The 21,614-nt window shown below is 35.5% G+C and overlaps 2 protein-coding genes and 1 long non-coding RNA gene across 4 annotated transcripts in view; 2 read left to right on the forward strand and 1 right to left on the reverse strand.

Annotated features, from left to right (window-relative positions):
• Window positions 1-60: 60 nt before the first annotated feature.
• On the forward strand, window positions 61-5,583 carry LOC139809503 (uncharacterized). Its single transcript, XM_071772445.1, has 7 exons — window positions 61-212; window positions 595-785; window positions 875-1,048; window positions 1,131-1,332; window positions 1,526-1,721; window positions 1,807-1,892; window positions 1,981-5,583. Exons 2-7 carry the CDS (start codon window positions 599-601, stop codon window positions 5,051-5,053), a joined length of 3,918 nt encoding a protein of 1,305 aa, XP_071628546.1. The 5' UTR covers window positions 61-212; window positions 595-598; the 3' UTR covers window positions 5,054-5,583.
• Window positions 5,584-6,109: 526 nt separating this feature from the next.
• The window catches only part of Mesr6 (misexpression suppressor of ras 6), a 618,760-nt gene continuing 603,255 nt past the window's right edge, over window positions 6,110-21,614 (forward strand). The window contains exons 1-3 of the mRNA XM_071772461.1: window positions 6,110-6,462; window positions 7,347-7,492; window positions 8,293-8,442. Of these exons, the coding sequence (XP_071628562.1) occupies window positions 6,400-6,462; window positions 7,347-7,492; window positions 8,293-8,442 (359 nt within the window). The 5' untranslated portion in view covers window positions 6,110-6,399. The remainder of the gene's footprint in view (window positions 6,463-7,346; window positions 7,493-8,292; window positions 8,443-21,614) is intronic.
• LOC139809517 (uncharacterized) overlaps window positions 12,220-21,614 on the reverse strand; it is a 41,250-nt gene continuing 31,855 nt past the window's right edge. The window contains exon 4 of one of the 2 annotated variants that reach the window (XR_011731113.1): window positions 12,220-13,759. This is a non-coding gene — a long non-coding RNA (uncharacterized lncRNA). The remainder of the gene's footprint in view (window positions 13,760-21,614) is intronic. The other variant, XR_011731114.1, reaches the window with a different exon arrangement.

Consider the following 21,614-nt stretch of genomic DNA (forward strand, 5'->3'; position numbering starts at 1 on the left):
AAGTTTTCTCTACTGAGATAGGACTATTCCTCTAGATCTAAAGATGTAATCCAATCAGCGTGAAGAAAACTTCCAACGCGGCCATTATGCTTCTAAAATCCATTTCCCAAAAGACGATCGTTGTGTTTTCTGAACACCTGTGATTTTGTGAGGTTATGAGAGAGCATGGTGTTTGTTGATGGTTATTTCAAGAAGTAAACCGGCGTATAAAAGTTTGTATAATTATATAAATCGCATTATTATATATATTGTAAATTAATATTATTGTATAATTAATTATTAATATTACTGTATAATTATATAAATCGCGTTATTATGTAGATTATATGTTAAGTACGTTGAATGCTATGACAAATATTGTTTATATCGTATTTTTTTACGCATTGTTTAACATACTTTCTGTAGAAATTTGAATGAAAAGAAGGAATAAATATTTATTGATTAATAGAATTTTATGCCGTAATTGACGTAATAGAAATAATACCACATTTTATAAAAAGGAAGTTATTTCTGTTACTATTTCTTCATTCAATATTATTTATTATATCTTAATTAGTATTTTTTATATTTGCATATATTTATCTGTATTATTAGAAAAATGGCTCAACAAATTGCACATGATGTAAGCAAGAAGCAGAGAACGAATGATATAAAAATAGAAGGAGATGTTACCTTCTTTCAAATGAGACTTCCACAAGATATTCTGGATGGGTTAATGTCTGCTGGATTTCAAAAACCATCTCCTATTCAGTTGAAAGCCATTCCGTTAGGCCGTTGTGGATTTGGTATTATAGCTATATTATTATATATGTATAATATTAACAACAATAATGATTTTTTTATATTAAAAGTGTTAATGGTTTACATTTTACAGATTTGATAGTACGTGCAAAATCAGGGACTGGAAAAACTTTAGTATTTGGTATAATAGCTCTTGAAACTTTAAATCTTTCAATACAATCACCACAAGTTTTAATAATAGCACCTACGAGGGAAATTGCGATTCAAATAACTCATGTTATTCAAGCAATAGGTGCAAAAATAGAAGGTATAGTCTGAAATATTATTGCTATATTTATTTTTTAAAAAATTTATCTTTATGTTTTTGTCAATTACTTTTGCTATTTTAGAATTAAGAGTTGAGTACTTTGTGGGAGGAATGCCATTAGAAGAAGATAAGAAAAAACTGAGCAAATGTCACGTAGCTGTTGGTGCACCTGGTAGAATTAAACATCTAATCGAAAAGGGATTTCTTCATGTTTCAAAAGTCAGATTATTTGTTCTTGATGAGGCAGACAAATTAATGGAAATTAGTTTTCAAAAGGATATCAAGTTAGTATTGAGTTTAAGGATTTAGTATTCAATAAATTCATATGTACATGCTTGTACATATGAATCTAGATAGATTAGTATGTAATAGATTTTAATAGGCTGTGCTAATGCACATTATTGTATCTAGTCAAATTTCTTATCAACAATTTCAACATGTTCTGCAATTTACTAAAATTAATATGCTTTTTTATAGCTATATATTTTCTAAGCTACCATCCAGCAAACAAATTATAGCTTCAAGTGCTACTTATCCTGGAGATTTAGAAACATTTCTGCAAACTTACATGTCCTCTCCAGTGTTAACATCACCAAATATTGATGGACCAATTTTGATTGGAATCCGACAATTTGTGGCTGTGGTTCCAGCATATCCCAATGCGATGAAACAGGTTTTTTTCCTTTATATACAAGAATGATCAGATTTTATTTTATTAACAAACAAATTCTACATAATCTATTTCTTTATATTTTTAGGTACAAACAAAAGTTGATGAACTGGTAAAAATTTTTACCAAGATTTCATTTAAGCAAAGCCTAGTCTTTTCAAATTATCAATCACGGTATGTTATTTTTTAATTGTTTCATTTTTAATATTTAATTGATTTAATTAATATTTGATTAATATTTATTGTTCTATTTTTGTTATAGAGCTCAATCAGTAAGCAATAAGATTAATTCATTGGGTTTTTCATCTTCATATATTGCTGGAAATCAAGATATGACTAAAAGATTGGAAGCGATTGAAAACTTAAGAAATCTCGAATGTAGAATTATGTTGACCACGGATCTAACTGCAAGGGGTATAGATATAGAAAATGTTAATATGGTCGTAAACTTAGACATACCCAACGACCCGGCGACGTATTTACATAGAATTGGCAGGGCTGGTCGTTATGGATCTTATGGAATTTCTATCACGATCATTTCCGAAAATGAGCTTTCGTCGTTCAAAAAATTACTAGCTTCGATTGGTGGACTAAATTTTGGTTTGTTTAAACTCGATTCTGATTACACGGAAGATGTTTGGGTTGATGATACGTCAGCGTTTGAAAAAATTGATTTGGGATCTGAGAAAAATCTCATAAAGTTGCCAGTCATTGATAAAATGATCCTTGAATCTAAAAATGGTGCACCTATAAAAATACCTATATCAGAACATATATTACCTTCAGTGGCCAGTGACACATTATCAGAAAATGATGTTGCAAATGCTTCTACTGCGAAAGATGAAGAATCTAATAACGTTTCGCTCCAGAGTACAGCAAGCAGTGATATTTCGTCAATAGAAAGAAGCGACACACCTGCGAGAGATGACGAATGTAAAGTACCAAAACACATGGGGATCAATACGTTGTCATCGAAGAATAATGTTGGAAATACTAGTAAAATTCGTAAAAAACGTAAATCGAAAAATAAAAAATGCCACAAAACTGTCTCTGATGATACACCTGTGAGATCAAGATCTAATTTAGATGAGGAGATAAAAATTAGTTCATTATTTCAACATTACGCTCCAGGCAGAACTGATTCTGTAGCTAATACTTCTAAAGAATCTGAAGAGACATCGACTGTAAAATCTGCAGAAGAAAATTTTAAAGAAAGTAAAGTTGTAAACTCATCATCCACATCAAAAAATATATATACCTTTACAATAACACCTTCAGATGATGCTTCTCTTATGGAAGAATTGAATAAAGACGTCGTGTTTAAAGTAGCTCTGTCAGATAAAGAGAATCGCGAATTATCAGATGCCGAGGTTGAAAACATTGTTCAATATATGAAAGATTCATTAATCATAAAAAAAGAAGATGATGCATCAATTTCTGTGTCCAATTGTGATAAAGAGGATGATAATGAAAAAACGTTTATACAAATTTCTCAGGATACATTTTCTACAAAAGATTCTGATTTCATGCATAGTTTACCTATAAATGAATTAGATAACAGTGAGAACGATCACATACGGATAATAGTAAACAATTATTTGGTAACATATGGTACAAAAATTATTGAAAATGACGATAACGTTTGTAATGATGAAGAATCTCTATTGAGAGTAGCTTCCAAGTGGAAAGAGTTACTCGATTTTGAAATTAATTTGTTAGATAATACGTATAAAGACATGACCGAATCTTTTTATAAACTATTACACGAAGAACATTTTTCAGCTCTCAAAACTTTCCTTAATATACAGAAACGGGCTTTCTTGTGTATTTTTCCAGAACTTCGTAATGATGAAGAGGTGCAGGATACTTACATATATTCAGCATCTAATTCAGATAATTTGTTAGATATGTACACAGAAATAGAAGATTTCAAAGGCCGTTTCTATACATTAGGTACTAAATTTAACGCATTTTTTCCTTATCCTATAAATGTTGATGAACATATGCCAAATTTAATGATGTCGAACTCTGAAATTGAAGAATACCGCGAGGCACTACAATATTTTAGAACTTGTCAAAATCCCAATGAAAAATTATTAGAAATAATAGATTATATAGCATGTTTAAATGAAACTGAAACATGTGATGTGATTCGGAAAATAAGAGAGCAAAATTTGGCATTCTCGGAAATAAAAGCGCTTCTTAAAGAAACAGCAGAAAGAACTGCAAAAGATGATGAGTTAGCGGAAGATGTACCACCGTCTAAAAATCTGGTTTCTTCGAAAAATGATAAATTGGCGAAGTATGCACAAATGTTTAAAAAACAGGGACTTTTAGAAAATCAAGATAACGGCATAGGTAAATACCATGAGACTTCTGAAGTGGATACTCCAGTAACAAATGCAGTAAATGGTAAAGATTCAAAGACAAAGAAAGTGCAAGAAGTTTATTCTAATAAAGTTACAGTTGCCAGTCAAAATAAGCATGAAATACAAAATACGAATGGCGTTTATACTAATACAATCTCCGATCAAAGACACGAAAATATAGAAGTTCGACAAATGGATGAAGAAACTGTTGAAGAAACATACGGTACTTCAAGCGAGTCGTCTTTTATATTATCTGAAAAGGATGTTACGTATTCAAATTATACTGATAAAGTCGCTTTAAACAACGGACAGAAAGCGTCACCCACCAGTAGCAGTAGTCAAAAGTCCAGCAGGGAGAACATTCAGCAAAGTAAAGTTAAAACCGTGCAAACTAAATATACGCCTGTACAAACAAATAACATTGTTTACAACAATTTGAATGAATTTAGCAAACATGATAAACATTTAACGTCTCACACACGTGATCCAAAGGATAGCGTAGGTATAGATAATTCAGTTACCTCAACAAGGTATTCAAGGATAACAAATTCACGTGCAAATGTGAATGCAAAGAAAACTCCTCAACCTTTGTCGAATCCAGCGCAAAGCTTTCCGTGGATTCCAAATTCTAATTTACATTATAATTTAGAAGAGCAAGCGTGCTCATCGAATCAAATTTATCATGATCAATGGAACGAACGTGTACCTGCATATCCCTGTTCTTCCGGGACATACGCTCAATCGTCGCGATTTAATCGCACACCACGATACTTGGAACAGAAAACCAATGATCGTTCTGCAAATTTAGGAGATCACGGGCTAGGCAATGACTTGGTAAACGATGTTTATTCATGTGAAGCAGATGTCGAGAGATTCCTATCGTCGTTAAGGAGGCAAACGGATCAGCTGCATCTCGAGATCTATAAATCGCAAATGTTTGAGAATTTGATTATGTACGATCAATAATCACGTGGGATTCGACTAATGAGATACAGAATGTCGTTTGTTCAATTATATATTCACATAGACCGTACTGCGAGCGCATTTTCGTTTTTCGGATACTTTCTCACGATGTGTTTTATGATCAAGCGGCGGCAAAGAATGACATGTGAATCGATCGATAGCGAAAGGTCACGCATCGCCGATACTTTAACACGCATCGACGAGGCTTGAACTGTGTGTGCCGGAGGTAACCTTTTCCTACCGATTCTACGCTAACTGCAGTTATGCAACTGGATGATCTTTTGCGATCGGGTCCTGTATAGTCTCATCGATCGAATATTGTCGCTTGTCAGTAGTGAGGATACTTTACCATGTACATCTTTTTATAAAAATCGATAACATCTATTAACATGTATGTAAATATCGTTTGTGCGAGTCATGTGATTTATTTCGCGATTTACAAAATAAGTTATGTGATTACATGTTGAGCGATTAGTGAGAAAGATTGATTGATTTTTTATTCTGCATAAATAAATATTTTTATTATCTGTAAATGTTTTATAATTGTTTAAATGGACAGAGCTGGATACACAAAGGATGTGATTTTATCGATACTTATATACTTATTTATGAGTAGATATATTATACATATACGTAGAGATTGGAGAAACATCAGTGTTTTTAATTTTACTTTTAGTTAAATAAAAATATCTGATTCATTTTAACAGTCCCCACAAATTTTTTAAAATAAAAATAACGAGCAAAATAAAATACAGAAATATGTATGTATCAAATTTTACTCAGAATAAAATTATCATTGAAGAAAAGTATATAACAATTTATCCTGATATTAAAATAACATGCAGAGATTTTCAGTGACTCGATAATCACAATCCGACCTGTCCGGATAAATTTGTCAAATGATACTCCGGACATTCGTTCGCCGCTTGCCGGCTGTGTTAGAAGGATCAGGTTTCTAAGGCGTCCTCATCCTCAGAGGGGCCAGGGGGAGGGGTGGAGGGAGGGCCGGGGGCTAGAGCAAGAGAAAAAAGGGGAACCACCTTACGAAACTCGTCTCGTGAGAAATTCGGAGTAAACCCCCCTGTCTGGTGCCCTTGTCCCTTTATTCGCGAAATGATCGCGTTTGAGGTGCGCGCCTAAGAGCAAACTTCAGTCGGTGACCACGTGCTACCGCGCGAAGCAGTGCGCCGCGTGCCCGCGATTACCCAGTGTCCGCGTGCAGTTTCGTGTCGTCGTGGTGTTAATTAGAAAATCGATCGTTTAACGCGCGCGTCTCGTCGGTCCGGCGATCGTTGTGTCGAGGTCGACGGTCAGTGGTCAGGTCCGCATTACCCCCGCGCTCGCGAGATATGTCGTACACGCGCAAGCACTTCAAGAGGACGCCGGTCTACGTGGTGGAGGATCACGATGAGGTGGGTATATTCGAACGCCGTTCTCTCGCTCTCTCGCGTTCGTTAGGCCGCGGACGATGCACGATGCAGCGTAGCGCTTCGCGCAACGCGCCGCCAGATGTCGCGGCGTCAGTGGCGCGCAGCGCGCGCTCCGAAATCGTCGTACACACTGCACTACACGATCGAAATTCTGAATGATATGTTATGTATGTGAGTGTACTCAAATGTATAAGTTCTGAAGATCATACACACAAACATAACATTAAAATGAATGATTAGGATTGATTGATTGATATACTCTCTCTCTTCTACATATACAATAAATTCTTTCGCGAATTAAACTATGCGCAGATTATTTTTGTGTTTTTCTAGAGTATGCCCCAAAATTATCTTTTGATACATTAATATTAATTTTATGACTGTCACATAATTATATATTATTGTTAAATTATTGCTGACTTTTGAATTTTTCAAAGAAATATGGAAAAGGATATCATGTGACGAGAATGAGATTGTTATTCAATATTTCGTAAGATTCACATAACAAATCTCAGCGGTTCTGAAAGTTATTTGTTTATAAACAAATACTTATTGTAACTTTTACGTAAATGAGTGCATATTAATTATATATGTTATATAACGAAATCAATCGAATTCCAATAGATCTTCAGATTATTTTGAATTTGAATAAGTGAAGAAGATCAGCCGCTCTCGTCAGGAATCGACTAACTGATCCAACTTCAAGTAACTTCAAGTCGATCTCAAAGTTTAAGTTCGAGATCTCGACGCCATATGCGCTACGCGCTACTCCGCGCATCGCGCATCGGTCGAGTACGCGACGCGAACGCGAGATTCAATTTTCGAACGAATTTTTGATAAACGCGCCCTGTTTACGACATCCTCAGGTCTTACCGTACATATATCGATGTATGGGTTCGAAGCATCTGCCCTTCGAAGGTAACACCTTCGTACATCTGGATTCGCATCCCGATATGCTGATACCGAAGGAGATGCCGGCCGATGCGGTCTGGGACAAGGATCGACTGTTTAGGTACGTATGTGTAACAATTAATCATATTTGTGAGTTTCATACAACATTTGTCCTTTGTTGAAACATCAGCGAATGATCTTCCTTCGGCATGCGAGAATAGACTTGAAATTTTTAAATCAAATTTTTACAAATACATAATGCATTGATAGGAGGAGGTTAGAGAGAGAACCATCTTCTCTTTCTTTTTCTTTTTCCGTACTTCCGGACACTTTAGAGAGAGAAGCATCATTCTTTCTCTCTCTCTTTTCCTCTTTCCGTACGTACTTCCGGACACTTTTTAGAGAGAGAAGTACGTTACGTTATCATTGAAACTATCAATTATCATTACTTATAATTCTTGTAAAAAATTATAAACTGTGTATTACCAAACTCGTTATCGTTATTAAATTTTAACTTTTTCAAAATGGTATATTTTTAGTAATATTTCTATATTCGAGATAATTAAAGAGAGATATTGATATTTAAATATGCAAAATATAATAGCGTACAAAAAAGAACGTCGTTCCTCATTTTTACTCACTCTCTTGCAAAAGATTCCAGAAATAATTTATTTGATTAATGTTATTTAATTGTAGTGCAAATTATTAGTATATTAGAATATCAGCATTTTAGACTTGCACATGGTAAACATGTCTCTTAAGTACAATGTGCACTTTTGATAACGTGGATCGCAAAAAGTGAGAGGAAAAGAAAATACAAAAAATACACAGCTTTTCAATCTATAATGAATAAATTTTATAAGCGAATAATTATCACGAAAATAATTATTAATAATCATTTTGTTCTTCTCACTCTTTCAGCGAGATCAGCATCGAAAATTGGATTCTGCCTGCAGTGTACGCGGGTCATCTTAAGAACCTGATCTGGGTGAAACCACCGTGGGCGAATCAGATGACCGACGGTATACTGACATTCCTCATCGGCAAGCATAAGGAGACCGGCGTGATAAGGTGAGTGTGTAATCGATATAATCTCTTGATTCATAGATTTATTTATTCGAAGCGTCACCCCAACTCTCGTTCTCTCGATTTGACGGATCGCGATTATTTCGTTTAATTATATTATTAAAACAATTTTTATAACTCATACGAGGTTGCTTATTGTTTTGTTATTTATTCTCAGCTCAATAATATAAAAAATAGCGCGAATGCACATCACTGTTTGTACCAATGTCGAGCTCTTAATTTTACTACAATTAAATTTCTCTTGATGTCGAATGATTTTCACGTATAGCAATAGACGTATGTAACATAGTTAAAAGTAATATGACATAGAAAAATATTCAAGCGTTGAATATGTAAAAATTCGCTCATAATTTTAAAATATAATATATCGAGTACTACACGCATATCCATTTATTTTAAACTTTTTCAAATGCGTAGATCCGTCGATAGTTTCTTATAAATAAACTTTTTAGTAAATTATGTGCTGGAAATTTAATTACCGATCATGCCATTGTGTGGTGAAGAAACCGAATACTGCAGTAATGTCTAATTATCGCGACAGTTGCCGCAGTGATACAATCTCCTCGTAAAGGTCATTTTACGCGGTTGAAAGGTGGTAATATGTGTGCGGCGAGAGAAAAGTCGTCACACATTGGCAAAAAAGGACATAGACGGCCATAGGGTTGACGAGTCGAGAGAATGAACGAGCGGGGAGGAAAACAGGCAACTAAAGTAGCAAAAGGGAAGCTGACACGTCGCGGCGATATATATGCCGCGAGAAACTCATGATTCAGCGGTCCGTCAGGACTTGAGTTATGTTTCTCGAATTACCGTGGGGATATATGTCCGTGCAACGTGAGTGATACATGCCGATTATGTCATGATCCTCCTTTACTTGTGTCTTGATTGATTTCTGTTAGCTATGTATACTAGCTTTTGGTAGCTTAATAGTGCTAATATTTTACGATACTAATGATAATAATCGACACTTTATTTATTGGCCAGATATTTAGCCATCAGATACTTATCAGGCTTAAGCTGAAATTAAAGACTTAAAACAAGAAATTTTTCTAATAATTTGATTATTTACAAGAGATTAATGCAGAATATTAATTTGTTTATGTTTTTAGAAAAACAGTAAATTATTAAGTAAGATTTATTATTAGTATCTACTTTTTTTATTTTTGTAAAAACAAAAACGGATTAAAATTGTATTATTTTGAGAATAATCAAAATTATTAGAAAATTTTATGTGACTTAAAATATGAAATAGAAATTATAGTAACAATACATTATTAGTAATTCCATCACATATACCTACTCACACACATATTAATGATGTATCTAGTATCAAAAGTAAAGGAATTTTAAAAAGTGGAATTATGAAAACGGTTTTGCTTGTATGTCTATAATTTTAAATGATTTTTAAGAATATCAAGGATTATATTAAATGTAATTAGGAATAATAAAATAAAATTTTATTATTGCGCTTTCGTCAGCAATTATGGCGGAAGGCTTTTAATATTCGTACATAATTACTTTAATCTGATGATATATATTATATGAATATATGTTGCTGTTAATCATCTTAATTTATATCAATTAATCTTTGCTTAATTAATTTGAGTAATTAAAGTGAGATTGCACATCTGATGATTTACACACTTCGAATAACCTGGGCATTATCTTGAAACACGGCGCATATGACCCGAATTACAGTTGTCTTCGAAATTCGCGGAGCGTAACTAAAAAAAAGAGAGGGAAAAACATAAATTGCGTACCGCGAAAAGAGGTTAATGGTCTTACGGCAAATATAATAACAGGAATGTTCGGGAGACAGTGCTTATAATATCAAATTAATGAGCGCGCCGGCTCGTTATATTGAATTACGTTCGAAAAAAAATTTCTCAATTATTGATAATTGCACCGTCATAACCGGGCGGAGTCCGGGCCTAGGACCTTCGGCAATGCGCGCGACACCGCGCCGATAAGATCGGAGTCGGTGTGTGCGATCGCATCGGCTGCTTTTTCGTCGAAGTTATTCATACGTAATTGCCTGTACCCACGCAGGTGCCTGTTCCGCATCATTCGATTTCCATCGATGTTTGTCCCGCAGGACGTAAAACTTTCTTGTCCGCGCTTGCGTCGCGTGCAAGCTGCACTTTCTTCTCTCAAACGTCTAACGTGGGAGGCACGTGATACCGCTAATTGCCGTTAATTTTAACATCCCCGGCGATTTTGTTCTTAAATCGGAAAGTAATTGAAATCGAGACGTGATTAAGGGCTTTTTACCTAAATGTTGAATTGAACGACATTGGCTCATCCTATACATAATTTCTAATATTTTTTATTACAATATAAAAAGGATTAGTCACTATGATTCTGATAAACATTACATGAAAAAGCTAGCGTTCAAACTTGTGTTCGAAACACGTGAAAGCATATGGAAAGCATTAATCTGAACTTTAGAGAATAACACGTTAAATGATATATTGACTTAATAAATAATGACATTTGGCTTTCTTCGTAATCTTAATTATTTCGAATATTTTAATCTAACGCCATCGGTCTTTTTTTTTATTCTTACCGAGCTTTTTCCACTTATGTCAAAGAAATCTAAGAAGACCAGTTGTGGCGAATTGCGACAATGGACAATGGCGCAATAATGTACAATAGAGATCCACCTGGAGGTTTCATGTCGAATGAATAGGGTCCGTAGGACAATCATCTCGTAAACTCGGCTTCCTTATGTGCCCTTCTCATCCACCTCGCGGATTGTTCTTTTTGTGCTCTGTTTCGCGTTTCGTGGCTCTCTGCACGGAGCGGCACTCGCCTACTTATGCGAGAGTGTCGAGCAAGAAAGAACTCCCCCCCCACCGTTCGGTTTTACGTAGAACAGTTTTATCTGGACGATAAAGTATTTACAGGATTGTGAGTACCATGTGGTATTCCGCACTGTTTTATGTTCGGTACATTTCTTTATTCTTTCATCGGGATTAAAATTGTGTGAAAGCGTAGATATATAATATTTTTATAACGTAGAACATGGAAAAATACGATGTAATTACTTCTCTTGGGTATCCGACTCATGTAATCAAGCAAATGTTTTTAAGCACTTTCTGTTCTCACATCACGTCTCGAAGATCTCGTACATTCCGCGGCTTTCTGGAAAAACAGCAAGTTGATGCAACGAAGTACGCGAACGTAATATATTCCCGGTGCCTAGTAGTAAATACCTGCCATAACTAAGACACGACTTGTATACCGGTATTCTGAATACCGGTACGGTAAAAGCTTGTTACTGCTTTCGCTTGGTGACTTGGTCACATAAGTTGCTTAGTGGAATGTAACATTGATTTCTATTTCTTTTTCTCTATATCGAATAGTCCACTTTGTTATAGTGGATATTGTCTATTTATTTCATCTATTAACGATCGATTTCACGGTCGATCGATTAACAACATAAATTAATAATTTTTCAAAATTTTATATTAAAATGAAAACTTATTTTTAGAATGCTAATATTATACTATACCATCAAATGATATTACATAACATCAGATTCGTGATACTAGCTGTTGACCTAATATGGATTGCAATATATTTTACACATTATTGTTTTTTTTTTAATCTTTATGATAAAATTTTCATTTCAAAATAATGACGAAATACAATATTCTTTTGTACAATATAACAAATATGAAAAACATACTCCAGCAACTATAAACAAAATACACATTTAAATTATTTTAATCAGAGTTTAATACACATTTTAATCAGAGTTGCAGTTTGATGATAAATTTTCAGTATTTTATTAACAATTGCATCATCGTGACTTATATTTCGCAGTTAAATGAGAAACTAATCGCGGTTTTACGACAATTCGATTATTTTTCGAATTTTGTCGACAACCTGTACGTAATATTATATATATAATATATACTGCATAGTATTATATAATATATAAAGACTGTTCGTTTTTTATATGATAATAATTAATAATAGGCGTTCTATGATGCACGTCGCGGCGCACGCATGAACGCGACTGATCGGCAACGTGTGTCTCGGCATGTATAAAAGAGTATGATACACGCGCAGATTATGGCGTGGACTAGACCTGGCTACAAATTAACCGACATTCCGCTTGCCGGTCTTTTTCGCGGTTGTCTCTTACCCGCCGTTTCTTTAACAGCCCTTTGTCTTTCTCCTCATCCTCCGCGCTCATTCTTGTCGTCCCCGTCGGCTCAGACTCCAATGGTTCCTCATATTTCGAATAACTTCAGCTCGATTGCAATAAAAGTGACACCGTCAAACAGGTCTATCTAATAATACTGCAGGAATGATGTAATATTATATTTTATTATGCGTGAACAAAGCGTATTCCTAAAATTCTTTTTTACAGGGATATTAGTATGGAATAGATAATATATCCACTGCACGTTAAAACTTCGTTTTTGTAGTTAATACAGTTTAGTTACATAGATTACTTCGATTTAGCTATACGATAGAAATCTTCTACGATGCCAACACATTTGTTTTAAATTAACATTGAGATAGAGTAAATTAAGTATTTAAATACACAGTATTTTTTAACGCTTTTGGAGGTTTTAAGGATTTTTCTTATAGAAACTAAATTTGTATTTTACAAATACATTTTGCTTTGCACGATTTTTAAATACCAAAAATATAGAGACGTATTAATTGACGGAGTTTCGAGATACTGCGAAGTAATAATATTTCTAAAAATTTTCTTTTAAATTTTCTTCAATGAACATGTATGAACACTTCGAGTATGAACACGTTTGATTGCTTCGTGATATTTATTATTATCTACCTTATCAGATAGAGATAGACATGGATATTAATATAGATATATCGTGATTATTTCTAAGATCTGGGCAAAAAATTGATTGGATGACATTGAAGGCTCCCTCTCGATCCGGGGAAGGAGCTTTAAGCGTTACGCAAAACGGTTAATTTCAGCGAAGGTTATTTAGAATTAACATAAATCCTTCGCGCGGAGCAATCCGAAGGCGTCGCCGATCTCGGCCCGATAACATATGGCTCACGGAGATTACGTTAATCTGCATCTCCACACGTGTGTCGCGCGTTGCATTCGTTGCACGCGGCATTCCTAGGCGAGCGTTAGAGGCCGTCCAATCGGTAGCCTTGATTTCAGTTGCACCCGCAATGGTCGGTGATGGTATACTTTTCAGGAAGAGGTGGCCCAACTGCCATCAGAGTAGGAGGACAGAGAGCGGTTGTAGTGGGAGAAAATCGTAGTGGATGGCGAATGCAATCGTCAGCCATCGCGCCTTCTTTTCTGCAAAAGAGAGAAGGGGCGATTAGAATAATAATATTGTTATATTGCGAGAATGATATCAACGATAGTAAGATGCAGCGATTAGGCAAACAGCATCTTCTTTCACAGTTCACTGTCTATCCTATTTTATATTTTTTGCAATCAGTATCGTAAGAAATTTTACGATATTTTCCAATATTTTCTAATTTCGATTTTTCCACATGACACTTATTATATATTTTATATTATATATTTTTCTATATTATATATTTTTATATATATATATATTATATATATATAATATATATTATAATATATATTATATATATATTATTTATATATATTATATATTTTTCTTCATTTTGTTTTAATTTATAAAAATTTAGTTTCTATTAAATAGCTTAATACAGAAATGTATAATATAATAACATTAGTAAACAAAATTGGTAAAATGTATCATAATTTATTTTATAGTTACGCTACAGATTTTGTTATGAATTTATATATTCCTAAATACACTAATTGTAAATCTATAAATTTTTTAATTTTTGATTGCTACTAAAATAAAAAAAATTATTCATATTTTAGTATTGAAGCACATGGTTTTACTTTTAATTTGTTCTCTATAGTATTTATACTTGAAAAAGAATCCTCGATTTTCTATCTATATTTTATACGAGAATTTATCGGAATTGTTGAGACGTGCGATTATTACTTGTCAGATTTATTGTGTGTGGCGACGCTTATACATTTAGCGGAAAACCAAACGATGAAAATTGCTTTATTACTAGCTTAACTCTATTAAGATTTGAAAAAATTAGGTGAAAAACTTGATCTGAGTGCTGTGAGATAATAGGATGTAAGTTTAAAGAAGGCCTGAAGCGACGACAGGACAGGTCAGGGCCGAGAAGGTTTCGCGGCAAAGGTGGCACAACGAATCTGAAGTCGCAGGAGCGTGGGTGCCGGCTGACATATCACGATCGTCGCCAGGTTGCTCCATATATATATATAGATATATATATTGGCGGGTCTCGGCTAAAAGAACAAAAAGGGGCCGCCACTCGCGTAGACCAATCGCGAGCGTGGTCGGCGCACGATTCGACCCCAGAAATTAGCATCGACCCCGCAAAGATCGAGTCCTCGATCTCGTTCCTCCTACTTCCTTTACATCCACCTCTTCCTTTTCGTCCTTCTCCGTCGCTAATTGATTCGTTAACCCTATAGTGAGCCGTTAAAGCCGTTAAATATACTAGAGCTACGTTTCTCGATTGCTTTGGTGGCTCGTGAGATGATTTATATAAGACGTAAGTAGCGTCGTGTATTAAATGCACTTATTAGTATATTCTATTCGTTATTATTCAAGTTAGATTTAATATGTACGATTTTAGATATATTACGATATTATTAAGAAATTGTATACTCTCAATACAATGGAGTGTTATTTTCTTTATTTATTTTAATTTTTAATTAATTTAATAAAATTTAATTGTTATATTTTAGGTATTATGTTCCATCATCGTCACACAAAATTAGAAATAAAAAAAAGATGTAAAGCAGATGATATATGTATTTAAGAAAAATCACAGATCTTTTCCTATCATAAACACGTAGTTAATTAGCAAACTTCAATCAATCTTTAATGAATACCGTAACCGATCAGGTTTAAACACATGTTTTCTTGAATATATGTATAAAACCGATCAATTACGGTATATTCAATTAAAGATTTATTGAAGATTGCTAATTAAACAACTTCCTCAACGAGCTACCTCGCACGCGAAAGAGCTAACTGTAAGTGGTGTAGTAACATGAATAACAATTAGAACGGGACTTAATGGAATTTAGATCATTGGACACGAGCGGGCGTTTACTTAATCGGAAACCTATTAAAATGGAATTCCATAACACGTGTATATATAGAGGAGAGTCGGCTGATTACGTTATCGATAAGCTATGCTAAGCTGTTAGTATGCAGTTACTCATTATGAGTACTCGTAAACTATTTATCATCTGAATATACTAATCCAAGGTTTCATTAAGTCTCTGAAAATTTTCTCATAAATCTGCAAAAACATTCTGAATTTTGCTTCGCACTATAAAGTAGACATAACAATTTTCCTAGTAATAAAGGAATACAATTATTGTGATTTGCTTTTGTGCACATAAGAACATTATTATATACATATACTTTTTTATTCTTTTACTTACGTAAATTTTTATAATAGGTTTATAAGAATTTTTCTAATTAAAAACTTAAACGTCTGAAGAAGTCGCCTTTATGATAAAGACGTTTGTTTTTATATCATTACTGAAAAGATTGATATAGCGCAAGCAAGTATTTATATAGGACTATGGGGAAGTCGGTTCGTCTAAGGCAATGCCTGTAATAGGCATACAATGGGTGTGCGTACGCGAAAATATGCAGGACATGCAGAAGGCACAAACGTATATCACAATCGTACCTGCACGAAGAATCACACGAGGTTCTCTCGAATTTAAAGCAGATGCCAGCAGTTAACCATTGCCATACATGTTGTGCGAAGTTCTCGTATGCATTACTTTGTATATATTACTCTGATGCCGAGTAATTATCTCTAATATGGAAAATAATAATACGGAGACCTTGGCTCTGGCCATTATTGGACAACATTGCATGAATACGCAACAGAAAAAAAAAAGAAAAAGAGAGAAAATGATATGCTTGCGAGTAAATAATAATGGTTTTCAAAATATAGTGTGTATTCTTTTGCAATATGTATGATTTCTTTAGCATAATGTTTTTATACGTATAAAAAATATTAGAACACTATTTTACTATTGTGATTAGTTACCAATGATTATTGATAGTTAATAATTTATATTAACAATAAAATCATACGCGTATCATTGGATGTTATCACAATCTCTCTCTCTCTCTCTCTCTCTCTCTCTCTCTCTCTCTCTCTCTCTCTCTCGTTGCTGTATTGTATGTTTATAAATAGCACATTTTTACTATTATTACGATTTGACGGACTAATTGAGCATGAACGCATATCGCATATTATCATTGACAAATGAATTGTTTAATATAATATATTTATAATAAATCTTTCCAGTCTCGATTTACACGATGATATTAACTACATATTAAATGAACTTATGCCACAAATGTTGCAACTGTAATATAATATTGCCAAAGGCCATGCGAAACTCGTATTTCTTACCTGCATTGCAATGGATTCTTAGGATCGCGTATTCATCCGCTTCGCTTTTAGATTCTTGAACGAAGATAGGTTTGTTGCCCGAAGGTCTGATCTGGATTATGATGATGACCGTGATGGCGATGAGGTTCGTGATCATGACTGATGGGTAGTGCGTGCATCTGTCTCCCGAATATACGCAACCAGTGTACACATTGCTCGGTTATTATCCGCGTATATAAATGATTTATCGTCGTGGAAAAAGATACATAATGCTCCTGACAAACTCATCACGTTGCTCTCTTGTTTAATGTATTCCAATATGTATTTTATGTTAAATAAATTTGCAGTTAAGATAATATATTTATTGAAAATTGTGAATCTAGATTGTAAAAGCGAATGCTGCAATAAGTCGTAAAGACCGCATAGACATTCTATATTGTTCTCTGTTTCAAACGTATATGCAATCATAGATAACAATTTAGGGCCATTTTTAGACTTAACGTTTTAACAATTATGTTGAAGTACATTCTTCACACATTTTCATCTTTCTTAGAAATGAGGATCTGTACTCTTTTTTTAATTGAATCTATTTTAAATATTATATTAATATAATATAATATATAATATAATATACAGTTGGAAATTGATCTACATACTAGTTACATATTTTAAAAATTTTCTTTTATTAGAAATTCTTGCATCCCCCGTTAGTTTGAAAAATGAGTGTGTATTATAGATAGCATAAAAAAAAAGATGTATAAAGAAGGTTGGGAATTGGTTAAGAACTTGCTTGGAGCGATAATCTCTGTTATCCATCCATGTCAGCGGTATTCAACGAATTACGGTTTTTGCCACTTATCATAAGAGTAAAACGTGTGGGATTTTCCATGCAGTAATATGATTGTAGCATAATAATCGTCCGGATACCATGGACAAACTTTGTGTGTGTCTTCTGATCAACTTCAGCATACATATACACAAATGTAATAAAGGGAATACGCGATTATAATAAAATTCTTAGCCGTAGTTGAGCACGTTTATAGATGGTTGTTTTACGACTTCGCACAGAATTTCGTTTTACCTTATTATTTTATCTTCTGCATATGCATGATTCAACAACTAGATAAAATATACACGTTCAACCGTCTCACACGTTTTCACCTACGTGTGGCGGAAGATAGTTGGCAGCTGGATAACGCGTTAATCGCGCCCGCGTTTGAATTTCGCAAGCAGTCCCGTTTTTCCTCGCATTGCCGAGTTATTACGCGCCGCGTCAAAGCTCCGTGCCGGGAACACAAATATAGAAATCGCAAAATATGAGCCGGTTTAGCCGGCCTCTCTCGTTGATTCGTCGCGAGCGCGTTTGAATACGTCACGCCACAACGGGTTTACTACCTGATTTTAAGCGAGATCTCTTTGTCATAGGCAGCCTTGCAAGGCTGATATCGAGCGGGTCGAGCATACTTTAACTGACCGCAGAGAAAAATGTCTTCCCACTAGACCGCGAGGCAGAACCTAAGAATGTATGGCATTTGGTGGCACGTAAGTTTTAATGCGGGGCCGGCAATTCTATTTTTGCCCACCTTCCTCGTCGAGTGAAGCATTACCACGCTTATCCACGCTCACGTGTGTCACTGCTATCGAAGGCTTGCTTAAATACCGCTTGCGCGAGAGCGCGTATCCGGTTCTGCTTCTATTATTTCGCCAATGAGACGTATGATAAAATGCAGTCGCCACTTTATAATGGAACGCTGCCGGAGATTTTCTCTTTGTGCGAGCCAACCACACCGCGATAAACAATCTTTAAGTTATTTCAATCGACCAGCGGCAGCCTAAGGAGCTCTTTTCACGCTGGCATTATTATTAGACAGTTAAAGGAACCTAACTGTTATTTACGCTTTGGAGGAAAATATTTCCCCGAGACAATCTGCAATATCGTATATCTGCGAACAGAGACGCTCATTAGCGCCGCATCAACGTAGAGCTGCGCGGCCTCAATAATGTCGCGGAGTCGCAAAGGGTTAATTAATATCTTTACAAGCTCGACCACTATGAGTGGCTACGAAAAATCTTGATTCCATTTCTGCCACCCGCGCGATTTCGCGCCACGCCCGCGTCGTGCCGCGCCGTTGCGAAATCATAAAGCGCTCTATATTTTCATCTCACGCAAGAGCCACGTCGACCTGCTCGTCCAGATATACCCGATGCATCGTCCGCGGTGCTGCATTCGCAGCGACGAAATTATACAGCGGATTATCTGACCACGTGAGCGTGCGCGCGGTGCGCTGCATTGGCGGCGAATAACGCGCCGGTTTTTGATCTCACCGCGACGATTTGTACCTGCGATCCACGCTCAAGAAGAACGTGCACCTCTTCTCGCCGCGAGGGGAGAAAGGGAGACGGAGAAAGAGAGCGAGGTGAAGAACGATTCCTTCGCGGCTTCCCTTGCAGCGACGCGACGGTTTCGCTGCCTCTTTTTACTCGCGTTCGCGGTACATAAGGCGACGAGAGAAGTCGCGAGAAATCAGCAGCCGTCTCTCAGCCGTTGACAAATAGTCAAGAGAGTCCGGAGTCGTCTTTCCTACATACGTATACGTACGTGCGTATGGACTCGTGTCGCGTTTCCGTGCATGCTGCGCGCTCTCTCTCTTTTTTCTCTTTTCCTCTCTTTCTCTCTCTCACTCTCTTATTCGCGTGAGCGATTTTTTTTTCGCTCTCGTACGTTACAATGCGTGCATAATTGCCGGTGGGTGTCCCGCGTGTGAAGCGCAGCTGCGCGCATGCACATTCAGATGTCCGTCACGCGGGGACGTTCGTGCGTAGGCAGCCGATGCCACGGCGCGGCGCGAGATAAGATCGGCCCCGAGGCGCGATGATCGTACTTTTGGATCAGTTCTTATGATATTCGAGCGAGGGAGATAAATATGTAATTGTGCTTTTGCAATATCGTTCAGTTTATTCGCATGCGTATCCGTCTTAACGCTCTTCATCTCCTTTTTCTCTAATCACCTTATTATTTTTCCTTAATCATCTTATTATTTTGACCCCTTAAAGATCGGCATCGTGAAACCGCGTAGTTTCACGTGGCTTATATATCGCCAGTTGACCCGAAAAGGTTAAAGAAATTTCTAGCAATTATTTGGTTGGGGTATAATTTTGTGCGTGTTGTACGAATTATGTATCGTAATATATTTTTTACTACTGCTATTATTTATAATGACCAAAGTATCTCTAACTCCTACTGCATTGCTCTACTTACGAAACAGCTTCTATATAAGGAATATATAAAATTATTTTATCCTGCAAATGGCTTTCCTCTCTTTACTTATTACTGGTCAAGTTATACATATATGTTTCTTGGTAATTAACGTATTAAGAGAAGCAGTCTATCCTTTTATTCATTTCATGTGTTAGAAAGAAGTACACTTTATGAGAGTACTATAAATTTTGAATAAATTAACGGCATAGGGCTACATCCGAGCGTATAGTTCACCACAATTTCACCATAATTTTTCAGCGATTGTATTTTAGTTTGCATGTTTCACGCGAAAATTTATTTTCCTGTTCTAAGTGCAGTTATGACTGCAGATCTTCGCTACTGATAGTTTACGGATGAATAAATATCCCGACGACAAGCGGTCACGCATTCGGCAATGATGATGACGTAGTATCACCGCTCTCTTCTAACCCGACTAATAAATTTTGCATTACTCTGGATGATTTATAATTACCTTCTCGTTACGAGTGTATTATGTCGTGCTGTAAATCTTGAATTCTTCTCGGTGCAACCTCATGCAGACTCTCGAGGGAGGAAAAGCGCAATATGTGCAGAGTAGGTTCTACATAAGACTCTGAAGAGTCCGAATTCCGAAATTAGTTTCGAACATATCAAATCTTCATCCTCGAGCTTATATTTAAAGATATAACGTGAAAATTATAGGTTTAAAATAGAACTTAATTCGCAAACTGTTATTGGAAACTTCTGTATATGTTAATTGAGATACTTTTGGGAGTAACTTTCGTTTAAGTCATTATCATATAGATCTTCTTAAACAAAATAATTCAAAAAATCTTTAATTAAAAAAATCTTTTTATAACTCTACTAATTTAAAAAATATCTGAGTGTGTATGCACTTAAATTAAACATATCTATACTATAATAGATATAAAGATATTAGAAGATAATTCTAAACTGCTTTTTTTCTAAAAAAATTATTATACATTTCCTATATTTCTCTATATTTAGATGTCCATGTTTGCTACAAATAGTATATTACACTACAAGGGCCGAAAGTTGAATTTTCGGCCCTGCGCGTCATGATGCCCCGAGGCGAAGCCGAGGGCATCATGACGAGCAGGACCGAGATTTCAACTTTTGGCCCGCGTAGTGTATACGATTTTTCTTCATAGCCGGTCGAAAGTACGTTATTAATTTTACTTTTTTTAACTTTAAATGTTAATAAGCATGTTTTTGATGCCTGCCCCCGACATTTGCGGCACGAGCGAAGCGAGTGCTGCTGGTCGGGGGGGCAGGCATCAAATACATTCCAAGAGTCAAGTCTTGTCATATTTTGTAAAAATAAATTCACGTGCGTGCCAACGGGGTGACCGTTGGTATGTGTGTGCACGTGTGTCGCGCGGATTCGCACGCCAGGACGATCGATAAGCCGTCCGTCGTCGGGATCGCGTCTTCC

Source organism: Temnothorax longispinosus, chromosome 3 (assembly GCF_030848805.1).
Source record: "Temnothorax longispinosus isolate EJ_2023e chromosome 3, Tlon_JGU_v1, whole genome shotgun sequence".
NCBI classification, from domain to species: Eukaryota; Metazoa; Arthropoda; class Insecta; order Hymenoptera; family Formicidae; genus Temnothorax; species Temnothorax longispinosus.

What these genes read in the sequence shown, in the direction of transcription:
- LOC139809503 (XM_071772445.1), top strand. Translation starts at nt 599, where the DNA reads ATGGCTCAACAAATTGCACATGATGTAAGCAAGAAGCAGAGAACGAAT. An exon ending in GTTAGGCCGTTGTGGATTTG is followed by an intron (nt 786 to 874) that starts GTATTATAGCTA and finishes TACATTTTACAG; the next exon opens with ATTTGATAGTACGTGCAAAA. An exon ending in AGTTTTCAAAAGGATATCAA is followed by an intron (nt 1,333 to 1,525) that starts GTTAGTATTGAG and finishes GCTTTTTTATAG; the next exon opens with CTATATATTTTCTAAGCTAC.